The following is a 14,713-nucleotide window of genomic DNA, read 5'->3' on the forward strand; positions in this document are numbered from 1 at the left end:
AACATTTTAAACACACAAACTTCCAATGCACTGGAAAGGAAAAGAGAAGACAGTCGCAGTTGTCTTTGGGAAAGACGTGGTAATGGCGCCACCGTGCGGATTTCTAACGAGCTGGTTAAGTGAAACGACATCGATTGACTGTAGCTACTAGTACAACTTCGAGAAATAGGGCTCAGATTAATCGGGTCTGTTATACCAATTTAAAGGATCTGTAATAAAACCTGACAACCACTGCCGAAACCCGGGATCGAACCAGGGACCTTTAGATCTTCAGTCTAACGCTCTCCCAACTGAGTTATTTCGGAACACATTCCCATGCAAAGGAGATAATGGAAATCTGTGCAGCTCTTCCCGATCGCTACATGACGTCCTTCGCTTTTTGTGCCTCTTCCGTTGTTGTGGTGTCTCTGTTGTTGAAACCGGCGGATGACATGGAATAAGGTTCCTATTTCTCTCTAAAACATCTACCTTGAAACCTTCTGAACAGCATGATATTTGAGACTGCAGGTATTTAAATACCAAATGCGTAGAGCGTTGAAACAACCTATGAAAAAAGTGGTAGGCCTACCTGTGAAGAAGATGGATAGATGCTTAGTGGTTGGACTTGTTGGACGAATAGTAATACCCTGATTATATTTCAAAGTTTAACTTCACGCCATTGACAGCAATAGACGTCAAATCCAATTTGACTGGGAGGGGCTTGCAAAGATCGTTGGATGGCGAGTTACTGTGTTGCTGGTTAATGTAAAAAAATGTTGTTGGAGCAAATCTGTTTCACCTATTACTATCACTTACAGCAGAATAAGTGATGACAGAGTCCTGCCTTATCGTCTATGATGTGGAAGTTTTGCTCTTATGTTCATGCAGGACATCACGTGCATCAGTCATTTACCCGCCCCCCCCCCTCCAAGTATCCTATAAAAGTTATTTAAACATGTTCGAATCCAGTTGCATTCTAATCAGCATGTATTTTATTTAGGGCTGTCAAAATGATCACGTTAACGGGCTGTAATTAATTTTTAAATTAATCACGTTAAAATATTTGACGCAATTAACGCACATGCCCCGCTCAGACAGATTTAAATGACAGTACAGTGAAATGCCCACTTGTTAATTGTGTTTTATGGAGTTTTGCCGCCCTCTGCTGGCGCTTGGGTGCGACTGATTTTATAGGCTTCAGCACCCATGAGCATTGTGTAAGTAATTATTGACGTCAACAATGGCGGGCTACTAGTTTATTTTTTGATTGAAAATTTTACAAATTTGATTAAAATGAAAACATTAAGAGGGGTTTTAATATAAAATTTCTATAACTTGCACTAACATTTATCTTTTACCAACTACAAGTCTTTCTAACCATGGATCGCTTTAAGAGAATGTTAATAATGTTAATGCCATCTTGTTGATTTATTGTTATAATAAACAAATACAGTCCTTACGTACCGTATGTTGAATGTATATATCCATCTTGTGTCTTATCTTTCCATTCCAACAATAATTTACAGAAAAATATGGCATATTTTATAGATGGTTTGAATTGTGATTAATTGCGATTAATTACGATTAATTAATTTTTAAGCTGTAATTAACTCGACTAAATATTTTAATCGTTTGACAGCCCTGATTTTATTTTGTATTGCTCTTCGTCAAGTCCACATCATCGCAGCGCGAGTCTCTCACGTACAGTGAAACCGGGGTCAAGCCATAGGTATCAAATATAATATACAGAGATGGGCAATGTGCTCTGTGATCCAATCGAGACGGTCATTATTACTTGTCGGCCATTTGTGTGAGTACCATTCGCTAAACATAACAATATTATGTGTATTTTGCCCTCTTCAGAATTTTTATGGCTCCGTTTTAATTTGGACAACAATTCTGTATTTTTGTAATGAAGACATTGAAACGACTGACCAATTATTTTTTCATTGTAAATTTGTTAATTCTTTCTGTGAATATTTGTATGACTGGTTATTTCCTAAATTGGCTAATCTATCTAATTTCACAAAAGAAAATGTTTTATATGGTGTCTCTGTATTAAAGTCATCGCACGACCTAGCCATCAACACATGTATAATTCTTGCAAATTTTTTCATACATAAGAACAAATATTTGAAATCTATTTCAAATTTTAATATTTTTCACAAAGAATTATGTCAGTACTTTTCTTCTTTGAAATGTATGAAGGGGGGAATGCTTTGAAACTGTGTAGGATTGTGAAAGAGCTGGACTAGGCAAATAGACCCAAAAATTCTTCTTTTGCTGTTATTATTTATTTTTTATTATTTTAATTTTAATAAATAAATAAATAAAATGTATTTATTTCAATTTATTTTTCTCTCTCTTTATTTTTCTGTTTTTTACTTTGTTATTTGTGATTGTAATTTCTGATGTTGGATTAATGATAATTCATTGGGCTTGTCTGTTTAAAGTTGTTTAACAATGTACCATGACACTTATGTTGTAATGTTTGTGTGGTTGTTTTAGTAAAAAAAAAAAAAAAAAAAAAAAAAAAAAAAAAGTGTACTCTGAAATAGCAACCATGGACCAATGGATGTTTTTTTTTTTATTTTTTTTTTATTTTTTATTTTTTTTAATTTTTTTTTTTTAATAAACGTCAGCGATGCAGTACATTAACTTTATCCATCAACCTTCTCCTTCTTATCTATACTTATAAATAATATATATTTTAAAGACCTAGCCGAATTATGGTCATGTTATGGTTCATAAAAAATAACAACGTTTAAAAATCACCAAGTGCCATTTTCAGAGTATTTTAGTGGAGGTTCGCTCATGTCGCTTCAAAAGAGCCCACCAGAGAAGTCTACTGCTCTAAAATGGCCGCAGGTTACTAACGCCACCGACTGTTAACTTTCAGCTCTATACAACATCTAAATGGGTGAAACATGAATGAAGTGTTTCCTGCCCAGTGTGGAGGAGAGCGCCCTCTATGGGACCTGGCGACAAATCCGATTTCAAATTCATAAAATCTAATAAATCGCGCGTTTGTTTATTTTAACGACCAATTTCACATTTTTGTATTTTTTTCTTTTGGTACAGTGTTGTATATATTGCATTTTTCAAGGAGTAGCGTGTGTCCTGCCCGGAGAAGTGACGTGTGTTTTAGCGGCTAGTGTGGTGACGTGTCTTTAGTGTTCGCTCTTTTCGTATCGAGCTGCTGGATGGAGCCACACTGACTCCACGGAACACGACAACTACTACCGTTAACTCAACCGGAGTCGACCCGAGGGTAACATGGGAAGTACGTATACATTTTTAAAATCTCTTTTAAACATTGACGGCGTCTCGGTGTGTTTTCGACGCTTTTGTTCTGTTCAGCCGTACTAAAATGGAAAGAGGAACGTCGGCATGCTAATTGACTAGCCTTGGATCTGTAGGTGGCAAGTTGAGCTGTCTTATCCCACAACATATTGTCATGTTTTTAATCACATTTAGCCATAAGTGTTTAGTACATAAAAATCCGGCGTGATCCGAAGCAAGCCCCAATATCTCCGTTGTTATCCTACGTTGGTTTGGAGAGCATTAACCCATGTTTGTGATTGAATGCTAGTTAGCTTAGCATGTCACGCAAAATTGTATTCACTAATATCTGTTCTGGCGTTTTTGTCCTCATTTTTTAAAGTTAATTTGCCTGCACGCTATCAGAAAGGCAGTTAATGACTTAATTAAATGATTTAATTAAATGGCAAGAGTCTTATTTCGAGGTTTTGTTGTGACAGGACATTACCACGTAAGCAGTGAAGCAATGCTGCGTTGAATATATTTTCGAGGTGTCATTTCTGCTGTTCGGTTGTTTAGAAAGGTTGTTTTAGTTGTTTTTGTTCCTTATTCCGACTGCAAAGAAGTGGGGGAGGTAGCATTTGAGATATTTGGTTTGTGTGGCAGCCTCTGGTTTAGTGATGACGTTGCATTCATGGAAGGTCATACTGCATAGATAAAAAAATGAACCATTGACTCTGTGTGATTGTTTTTAGTTTATTATTATTTTATTTATATATATATTTTTTGCAGTTAAGTTTTTGGAGGTCATCAAGCCGTTCTGTGCGGTCTTACCTGAAATTCAGAAACCAGAAAGAAAGGTAAGCAAATCACATGTATAAGTTGCTGTTATTAGTATTTATAATTGTCACTAAAATGATTTTACTCATTTACTTCGCAGATTCAGTTTAGAGAAAAAGTACTATGGACAGCTATCACGCTCTTCATTTTCCTGGTGTGCTGCCAGGTGAGTTGCTTCAACTTTCTGTACGTCTAAATTAATGTCAATTTTCTCTTCATGTTATCAGTAAGACTTACATTTGTAACCACCCTGTTAGATCCCTCTCTTTGGCATCATGTCATCAGATTCAGCCGATCCTTTCTACTGGATGAGAGTAATTCTGGCTTCCAACAGAGGTGCTTTCACTAAATATGTAGCCTACTTAAATAGGCAATTAATTAATACTTTGGCATCTGTTTCAGACTAACAATGTCTTGACTTTTTATCAGTTGTGGCGCAATTTTGTTATCACGTAGGTCAAAGGGCGTGGGTGTTAGAGATACATGCGCAGTATAAGCTGACTCTAGCTTTCTTTAGGTACTCTGATGGAGCTGGGTATCTCACCCATCGTCACGTCAGGCCTCATCATGCAGCTGCTTGCTGGTGCCAAGATCATTGAGGTCGGAGATACGCCCAAGGACCGTGCGCTCTTCAATGGCGCCCAGAAATGTGGGTCTCTTTCATTAAAAAAAAAATTATATGTACTTAATTTTTTTTAAACCACTAAAGCATTGAATCAGACCGTACAATTATGAATAAATGGGATGTGTTGTTGCAGTGTTTGGTATGATCATCACCATCGGGCAGGCGATCGTATATGTCATGACTGGCATGTATGGTGACCCCTCAGAGATGGGTGCTGGAATATGCTTGCTCATCATCATCCAGGTAAAAATTAATATTTATCATTACCTAAGCTGAAACATGATTTATATCAGAATAAAGGTTTAACAATATTTACAATTACAGTAAATGCATATGTAGTATTACTGTCAAATTTGATATGCAACAATGGGAGTATTTGAGACCAGCCAACTTATAATACTTGGGTAGTAATTACGGTAACTTTTTTTTTAATCACAAATGATAATTGTCTACGTGAAGACATCATAAATGATCATTTGTCTATGTGAAGACATGGCAACAATTTCCATAGATGTTAAAGTTTATACTTGAAATAGGTTTCACGTAAAAGGACCCTTCGGGGTTTATACTAGAGGTAGGAATCTTGGGGCACCTCACGATTCGATTACGATTCGATTATAAATCGATTATTGATGCACAGCCCCCCCCCCAGCTATCAGCTGCTTTTAATGTTTCGTACAAAAATCCTCTCAGCCTTAATTAAATTATTATTTCAGTATCAAGTTAACAGTTCAAAATGTTAAAAAAATACTCAAGTCCCCATTCTGTATCAGCAGCTTTAAACTGAATACAATTAATTTGATGTTGTGAATCAACCGTTAAAGTTGTTACGATTTCTCCCGTTATTCCATAATTTTCCTTATTTAGATAAAAATTTAATTAGGTTCGCTCGGAAGTTTCGCTGCAACAGAGCCTTCCTGAGAAGTCTACTGCTTTAAAACGGCGCCGAGTCTGTCATTTCGCATCTACTTCTATATACATGTGGGATCTACCGTAGCATTATGTGGGCGTAGTTTGTAGTAACGTGGACGAAGTTCGTGGCAACTGGGCGTTGTCTGTAGCTGCTGTCTGCGTTTTTTTTTTTAATCTAGCGGCATGAGTTGTGGAATGTGGATGTTTACTCTATCCGTTCCTCATTGCGTCCTGAAGACCGCGCTGAGCTTGTTTCAGTTCCGCTTTATTTAGCATATTTAAATATTCACAGTATGGATTTTTGTGAATCGTTTTCGAATCTTCAGCAGCTGACTCGCGAATAATCTAAGAATCGGAAATTTAACACACCTTTAGTTTATATTGTATCCACATTAGGTAAGGCTGTGCGTGACATTGCCTTGACTGAGATGGTCTTTCTTTGTTCAGCTTTTTGTTGCTGGTTTGATTGTTCTGCTGCTTGATGAGCTGCTCCAGAAAGGCTACGGTCTGGGCTCTGGTATCTCTCTTTTCATTGCCACCAACATTTGCGAGACCATTGTCTGGAAGGCTTTCAGTCCCACCACTGTAAACACTGGCAGAGGTATGGCTGCTGTTGGCACACACACAAACATTGACCTGATATCAGATGCGTGCACCATAACACAAGTCAGGGTCTCGTTTCTTCAGGTACCGAGTTTGAGGGCGCCATTATTGCTCTCTTTCACCTGTTGGCCACTCGCACGGACAAAGTACGCGCTCTGCGAGAAGCATTCTACAGGCAAAACCTGCCCAACCTCATGAACCTCATCGCCACGGTCTTTGTTTTCGCAGTGGTCATATACTTCCAGGTGAGTACAGATAGGTAGATGGTTGTAGTTTTCTTGGTTTTATTACAATTCCTTCAGAAACATAGAAAATGCTAAAAAAATCTGATATTGTCAAGTAAAGCAAGATATTGAAATAGTTATCACGGAAATTATATTTTCTTGTGTATTTCTAAGAGCCATTTTCTGTCTCATTCACCATAACAGGGATTCAGGGTGGACCTACCTATCAAGTCAGCCCGCTATCGCGGTCAATACAACACGTACCCCATCAAACTGTTCTATACCTCCAACATCCCCATCATCCTCCAGTCAGCCTTGGTTTCCAATCTTTACGTCATCTCCCAAATGCTGTCAACACGTTTCAGTGGAAACTTCTTGGTTAATCTCCTGGGCACGTGGTCTGTAAGTGGAAAAACAACTTTAAATATATGTGTTGGAATTGGACAGCTCCTTGTCAAATTTGATTTATCTTCTCTTTTATACAGGACACATCGACTGGTGGACCAGCTCGAGCCTACCCAGTAGGCGGTCTCTGCTACTACTTGTCTCCCCCAGAATCCTTTGGTTCTGTTCTTGATGACCCGGTTCACGCTGTCATCTACATTGTCTTCATGCTTGGCTCTTGTGCCTTCTTTTCCAAGACCTGGATTGAAGTTTCGGGATCCTCTGCCAAAGATGTATGATTTATGTGCATATGGGCGAATTGACATTTTAGGACTTGGTTTAAATTTCTTCTGTCTTCTTGGTATACGGCAGGTGGCTAAGCAACTGAAAGAGCAGCAGATGGTGATGAGGGGACACAGAGAGACTTCCATGGTGCATGAGCTGAACAGGTATTTATTCTATTTTTTTTTTTTTTTTTTTTACCATATGCTATTCCGCATATATATTTAAATAGGGACCGCAAAACATGGTTATATTTGAAATATTTCCTGTTTGCAGGTACATCCCCACAGCTGCTGCCTTTGGTGGTCTTTGTATAGGAGGCCTGTCTGTAATGGCTGACTTCCTGGGGGCCATCGGTTCTGGCACAGGAATCCTTTTGGCCGTGACTATCATCTACCAGTACTTTGAGATATTTGTAAAAGAGCAGAGTGAAGTGGGAAGCATGGGAGCTCTGCTCTTCTAGAATAGGCCAAGTCAACAATATATAGCATACACACCCTCCAACCATGTCACTCTTTTGCGTTCCGTCATGTTTCTGTTTTCATTTTTTTGTGGCAATTTGCACAATCGGTTCATTTTGCATTGGGGGTCTCTCTGTCATTGTCAAGAGAGCTATTTTGTTTTCTCCTTGCTTTGAGCTTAGTATTGTCTCCAGCCATTTCTTTCGCTCTTAGTCATCCATGGTGGGCTGCCGGGCTTGCCACTTATTGTTTCCTCAATTGAAGAATCCCTCAACACGCATAAGTGTGTGGTGCAGTCCTCTGACTCACCTTAGGCATTTTTCACTGAGAACACTATGGAAAAAAAAAGAAAAAAACGTGTATTTCAAACTTAAGACACGTGTAAGAAATCCATGTCGGGATGTGAAGAGTATGAACAAAGTGTACTTTTTGTTATCTTGGCAGATTGTCTACATACCTTTTATGTGTATATTTTCAGTGACGGACTGTTCATATTCTCACTGGTCTTAAGTAGGACACAGTATGTTTGTCCTATATCTCCGGCTAGTAAAGTGAAGTGATGGTCTGCACTGTCTTACTCATAATTCCCAGACTGAATTGCTGCACAAAACTGCCCGGGTGGACAGTAAGCGGGTGGGTTTGATATGAACGCAAAGGGGGTTTCATTTTGGTTTTTACTCTTATGTAACAGACATAATTGTGTTATTAAAAATGTTTTTCCAACAATTGGCAATTGTCTTTAATGAAACTTCTTTTCAGGGCATGTCATATCCGAATTGTAAAAGTTCTATTCTTAGCATAAGTTGGTTTTGAAAGTTTGTTTTTAAATGTCCAGAGTTTGTAGAGTTACAGCATTTATTTTATGGCAGTGGTTCTAAACCTGGGTTCGATTGAACCCTAGGGGTTCTGTGAGTAAGTCTAAGGGGTTCGGTGAAGGTAAAGAAACGCAGAGCCCTATTTTCGTACGCTGAGTAAATCTAGGCAAAGTGGCTTTTTAGACCAGGTTTTGGACTGGTTTGTTCCCAATTTACAGGGTTAATCTAATGGGAGGAGGAACTAATTTGCTCAGTTGAAGGTTGACTCTCACTTGGTATGAGGGAATACAACAGACCAATGGGCAGCGTGGTCTCAAATTTTGACCTGTTTATAAAACATGCTGTCAAAATGAGAAGTATTTTGAACGGGAATTAGCAAAATTAGCTTGATAGCTTAGATATTGAAAAAGAATGCTTTATTTTCTAATTCCGACGGGTTCGGTGAATCCAAATGTGAAACTTGAGGGGTTAGGTACATTTAGCAAGGTTAAGAACCACGTCTTTATGGTTATGATGTGATGTTACAAGCTAGTTGTGCATTGTTCCGATCACCAGAGGTCTCTGTTGAGGTCTCGAGTTGATGGAAACCGTCCGAGAAAATGTTTTGAAGGTCCTGATTTTCTTGAGTCCCAGAAGTCTTGATCTTGCCTCGATCCCACTGATTTCTGGCTTGGGTAAGTGTTGATCTGGTCTCTGTCGTAGTCTTGAGTACAGCATGTGCACACTTAGTCAGAAAATAACATTCTATTTACAACATTCTATATTTTCTAATAACGTTGTATTTGTATTGCACTCCATCGAATGGAATTATCTACATTAATGAGATTGCTTTGATCAAATATTATTCAAATGTATAAAGCGTCTTCATTAAAATGATCACGCAATTTAACACGTACATCCTTTTCTGTCGTTACTATGTAAAAAGCTTTGAACTTGATTAAAAGTTATGAAACCACCTAAAACAGGCAATTCAAATAGTATGACACGCAGAAACGTGACAGAGCTGTAATATAAATGGTAAGAAAAATAAAGCAACTAGCAAAACATTGAGTTCATTAGCAATCGAAATAATTATTTCTATATATATATATATATATATATATATATATATATACAGTACTACGCAAGACAACCCTCGTGACGTCATTTCGCTGCGACGCCGTCTGAGGAGGTCATGTCACACAGTTGAGCGCAGACATTCAGATCCGATTGTCAGATGAAACCCTACCCGTTGTTGAGTCTTTTCTCTCAGGCAGGTTATCTTTCACCTCGACCGGTGAGGTTGGACGGACGTAAAGAGTGGCAGACATGTCTTACTGCAAGCAAGAAGGTAAAAACGCAGACATTTCATTCATTTGAGGGAATATCTATGCAATGTCACCGTGCTGCCATGCTAAGCTAACACTCTAACACAGCCCTACTGGCTTCAGTCACATGAATGGATCTTGTGTAACGCTTTCAATCAGCATGTCATGACCTCTTCTAATAACAGTTATCCGTGTGAAATCCAGGTGAATGAAGTACTAGTAGTTTGATTGTGTTCTACTTTGTTTTTTTCCAGGTAAAGATCGAATTATCTTTGTGACCAAGGAGGACCATGAGGCCCCGAGTAATGCCGAGCTGATTGCAGATGATCCGCATGATCCATATGAAGAACAAGGTTTGACATTTAATACGAATATAAAAGTACTTCTCAAATGTATGCAATTATCTTTTATGTCTTTTGAAAAAGAGGATTCATGAATGCCAGTTATGTGTGGCTTATCCCAAAAATGTTGCATTAATCCTGGAATCCAAGTGTACAATTTTCTATTTGACATGTTTCATCACTGTTTGTTTACACTGCATTTATAGATATGCAGTATGTATCAAATTTAGGAGAGGTGAATAGCATCTAGGAGTGTGAAAAAATATTGAAAAGGTGATATATTGTGATACTTTGTATCCCAAAAGGTTATCGATATGCTCCTGCCAAGAGTCGAGATATCGTTTTAAAAAGGTGTGATTATTCAAAAAATAAAAGGAACCAACAAGTTGCTACCAAAATCTTCCACTATAATCGTGTCTTAGTTAACTATATGGCTTCCATTGACAGCATTAGATGCCCAGTCCGTTAAAACTGGGAAGGGGGAATAAAACCATTCTTTCTGATTTTCGGGGCATTTAGAGGTCGCTTTCTGTTCATTTGAGAGCATTTTCAGGTCATTTTCTCTTGAGTTTGAGTCACTGCCTATTCATTCCCGGGTCACTTCCTGTTCTGTAACCCAAAATCAACAGAAAGTGACCCATAAAATGTCCCAAAATCAACCGGAAGAGACTGTAAATAACAAGTAATGACCTGAAATGGCCCAAAATTACCTTGTTGCCTGGCATAGGCTGTGACTGATGACCATAGTAGTCGGAGTGGCTGCCGTTGACGGTGCTCGACGCCCAATCCATTTAGACGGGGAACGTTCATTCATTCGGAGCCAGAGCATTCACAATCATTCTTTCCGATTTTCAGGGCATTTCCAGGTCACTTTTTGTTCATTTTAGGGCATTTACAGGTCATTTCCTGTTGAGTTTGAGTCACTGCCCAAGTGACCCATGAAATACCCCAAAATCAACAGAAAGTAACTGAAAATTAATGGGTAATGACCTGAAATGGCCCAAAATTCCCTCAATGCCTGGCATTGCTTGCCACTGACGGCCATAGACGTTCAATCCGTTTGAAGTGGGAGGGATGGCACCCTCCCACTTCAAATGGATTGGACGTCTACTAGTGATAAACTCATTCCAATTCACAGCAGAAGCTTGTTCTTCTGTTTATTAGTTTGTAGAATATCCTAGAATGATTTCCTGAATGTATCGATAATTGTTGTATCACCATAACTCAGATCATCGTTATAGTGAGCGTTGTATCGCAAATCGTATCGTATTGTGAGGTACCAAGTAGGCCTGTCGCGATAACAAATTTTAGTGTGCGATCATTTATCTCATAAATTATTGCGATATGCGATATTATTGCGCCCCCGCCAATTTTTTAAAAACCAATTTACAATAACAGTGAGAATACAGTATATATTAATAGATCAAGTAACCACAACTAAAACCACAGCTAAAAACAAGAGACCATGGCTCTTAAGTAAAAGACAACAATATTAATACCAAAGAATAAACAAAATGTGTTTTTCAAGAAAAAAAAATAAAATTCAACTTAATAACTTAAGCATTTAGGCAAATGAAAACTTTTCCCCTCATAGCTTCTGCTATGGTGTTACATAGGGATTCAACGATACAGTTAAGTCACGGTTCGGTACGATTTTCGATACGAGGGACACAGTTTTTGATTCGATTGAATACATTTAATGCTCTGGGGAAAAAAATAACAATTGTATTTTTTGTTCCGTGTTTTTTTTTTGTTTTTGTTTTTTGCTAACGAGCAAAATTAAATTGCCATCATATAAACATGCATTTTAGTGCATAATATTTATGTGCTTACTTCTTACTGATCTGAAGAAATTTTGTCTAAAAGTGCTGGGAACAATCTTTACTGTTTGTAAAGTGAGGCGGGGCACACTGTTGATTGCTACAGCTCTCTTAGCAGCTAGGTTTACTACATGAGCAAAACATCCTATTTGTGGTCCGAATCCATCTGTGTCACGTACTGAATTAACAATAGTTGCAGCATTATCTGTAGTCACTGGCATGGATTGATTTGGCCTGCTTAACTTCCATTCAGTCATGACAGTTTAGAATTCATCGATGTAGTATATGGACTACCTGTCCCATAATCACTCTGGGCTCACGTAGCACATCTAGATGCTATTTTATGATATCTAGTATTTGCGCACGTTAAAAAAGTTGGCAAACGCCACATTAGTCATGTCTGCTCGTTACTGCACAACACCAGCATATGACATTCGACTTTCATAAACAGGACGAGTTTGAAGCACAGCGCTCTTAATTTGTCACTCAATGTTCATCATGACCGGTGTCAAAGCAAGGTTGTTCGTAGCAGCCAAGTCGGTAACAATGTTTTGGTGGACTTTGTTGTAAATATCCGGAAGTGCACACATGACTTTCCAACTCCATGATGAAACGTTCTTCGTCCATGTTCGCTGGTTTTAAACCGTTAATAAGACACTGGGCTGTTGACTCCAGGCCTGGATCCGTCCATTTTGACGGATGCGTCCCCAGCAATAATAGAGAATCGCCTAAACCATTCAGCGGGCTCCGGCACGCCGGAGATGGTCCACAGTCAATCCGGAGCACTGACGCGGCCGGTATAGGTTGAACAATAGGATATAATGGGAACGGATTGGCTCCGCCGCTATTTTTTTGCCGGACCTGGAACGAAGAAGCATTTTGCGTAGTTGGTAACAAGGAATCTGAACTTTTAACAGGACGTCTGCCGCACGCGCGCACACACGTGCACGCGAGGCGATAAATCGCAGCGTAAAAATTACCGCCTTCATTTTTATTTATCGTGCGATAAATGGAATTATTGCATATTGCGACAGGCTTAGTACCAGGAGGTTCCGACCCCTAATACCATCCTAAAGATACTTTGATGTCACTTGAACCATCTTATTGATGCTGCTGTGTGGTTTTGTCTGTAGGCCTCATATTGCCTAATGGTGACATCAACTGGAACTGCCCGTGCCTCGGCGGCATGGCTAGCGGACCTTGTGGCTCTCAGTTCAAGGAGGCCTTCTCATGCTTTCACTACAGTAAGGAGGAGGTGAAGGGCTCAGAGTGCATTGACCACTTCCGTAACATGCAGGAATGCATGCAGAAGTACCCTGAGCTCTATCCTCAGGAGGAAGATAAGGAAAGCCTTGATCCGCCGCCGCAGGCCAACTCTGCTTCTGACTCAACCGAGGACCCTGCCTTATTGCAGCAAACAGACGTAAGCTCACAGACAGACAGCCAGACTGCCAGCTAAGATTAGCTGTCATTCTCAGGCTCTTTAATCTCGGAGAACGAGTAAAGCCCTGCGCTGCATAGGTTTATATGCTGTCGTCAGTAAAACTAATTGAGAAGCCCTGTACTGTAGTGGCTTTAATGGGCGGCACCAGACAAAGACTTGAGGCAAAAACATACATGATATTACTGTATGTTGGTGGTTATGCGCAACCATTCCTGGAACTTCCCATGGACCCAACAAAAGATCGGAGCATCTCTATACCCAAGTTTTCCTTATTTGTATGACTGAAATTAATACGTTCTGTTCTTTTCATGCCAGCATGTGCATTATACTACAAACGATTATAACCATAACTTAAAGAAAAACTATTGTACTGCCTTACATCCCATTTTCAACACTGTTTGATTGTATCTGTCTGACACGCTGGTGTGTTCCTTCTATGTGAAGAACTTGGATCTAAATGTTTTAAATTGATATTCCTTACCAACCACCTTTGTTATTCGTACTTGTTAATGTTGGACTTGAGCGTTCAAAAGTTTGTTGATTTGTAGCTAGCATGTCACAAGAGGAAATGTTAGATTGAAACTGGTAAACTTCACTCAGCGACCACTTTATTAGGAATACCAATCCACCTGCTCAATAAGTAATTATACTAATTACAATTTCAAATCAGCCAATCCCATGGCAGAAACTCGATGCATTTTGGTATGTAGACATTTTCATGGTCAGCTCAAGGTCATGCTTTTAAAACTCTGCATCAGACTTGGTTATGTTGATGTAAGATAATTTTTGGTGCTAGACAGACTGCTATTGTAATGAGTATTTTAATAGTTGCTCCGCAACTGGGATTCTCGCACACAATGTTTACAGAGAATGGTCCGAAAAATAGAAAACATCCAGTGAACAGCAGTTCTCTGGGTAAAAATGCCATGCCCAAGACAGGATCCAGCTGATAGAAAGGCAACAGGACCTCAAAAGACTGCTCGTTACAACTGAGGTAACCAGAAGAGCATCTTTAAAAACATGTCAAACCTTGAGAAAAGATGCTCCTGTCCAAACCAGTCTGGTCATTCTTGGCATCAACAAGTCAATTTCTAAACCCTAAAGACTGTTGTGTGTGAGAATCCTTGTAGCTCCGCAGTTTCTGAAATACTGTACTCTCACCAGCCCGTCTGGCAGTAACAGCAGTGCCATGTTCAAACTCAAGTCACTTAAATCAAGTTTCTTCCCCATTCTGATGCTCACTTTGGAAAGATGCAGACCATCTTCTTCACCATGTCTACATGCCTAGATGCATAGAAGATTTTTTCTTTTTCATCTGTCGGCGGGAAAAATAAATGCTTTGCATTGAAGATTTCTTTGTTGTTTTTCATCTGGGGGGGGGGGGGGGGGGGGGGACAAAACACGTTGTAGTTTGT

At 39.2% G+C, this 14,713-nt stretch overlaps 2 protein-coding genes and 1 non-coding gene across 5 annotated transcripts; 2 read left to right on the top strand and 1 right to left on the bottom strand.

The window, feature by feature from the left end:
* Window positions 1–232: 232 nt before the first annotated feature.
* On the bottom strand, window positions 233–305 carry trnaf-gaa (transfer RNA phenylalanine (anticodon GAA)). Its single transcript has one exon. It is a non-coding gene; the product is annotated as a tRNA-Phe (tRNA).
* A 2,793-nt stretch (window positions 306–3,098) lies between these two features.
* Window positions 3,099–8,297, top strand: LOC130922179 (protein transport protein Sec61 subunit alpha-like 1). Its single transcript, XM_057846762.1, has 12 exons — window positions 3,099–3,262; window positions 4,033–4,100; window positions 4,181–4,246; window positions 4,338–4,416; window positions 4,598–4,729; window positions 4,839–4,948; window positions 6,065–6,218; window positions 6,305–6,465; window positions 6,649–6,846; window positions 6,930–7,121; window positions 7,201–7,277; window positions 7,387–8,297. The coding sequence occupies exons 1-12, from the start codon at window positions 3,256–3,258 to the stop codon at window positions 7,571–7,573; spliced, it is 1,431 nt and encodes a 476-aa protein (XP_057702745.1). The 5' UTR covers window positions 3,099–3,255; the 3' UTR covers window positions 7,574–8,297.
* A 386-nt stretch (window positions 8,298–8,683) lies between these two features.
* chchd4a (coiled-coil-helix-coiled-coil-helix domain containing 4a) lies at window positions 8,684–14,658 on the top strand. 3 transcript variants are annotated; one of them, XM_057846763.1, is made up of 4 exons: window positions 8,684–9,060; window positions 9,639–9,716; window positions 9,948–10,046; window positions 12,988–14,658. In XM_057846763.1, exons 2-4 carry the CDS (start codon window positions 9,695–9,697, stop codon window positions 13,311–13,313), a joined length of 447 nt encoding a protein of 148 aa, XP_057702746.1. In that variant the 5' UTR covers window positions 8,684–9,060; window positions 9,639–9,694; the 3' UTR covers window positions 13,314–14,658. The 3 variants fall into 3 exon arrangements, with proteins under 3 accessions (XP_057702746.1, XP_057702747.1, XP_057702748.1); XM_057846764.1 differs by lacking the exon at window positions 8,684–9,060 and adding an exon at window positions 9,530–9,570; XM_057846765.1 differs by lacking the exon at window positions 8,684–9,060 and adding an exon at window positions 9,539–9,557.
* Window positions 14,659–14,713: the final 55 nt, after the last annotated feature.

Source organism: Corythoichthys intestinalis, chromosome 9 (genome assembly GCF_030265065.1).
Source record: "Corythoichthys intestinalis isolate RoL2023-P3 chromosome 9, ASM3026506v1, whole genome shotgun sequence".
NCBI classification, from domain to species: Eukaryota; Metazoa; Chordata; class Actinopteri; order Syngnathiformes; family Syngnathidae; genus Corythoichthys; species Corythoichthys intestinalis.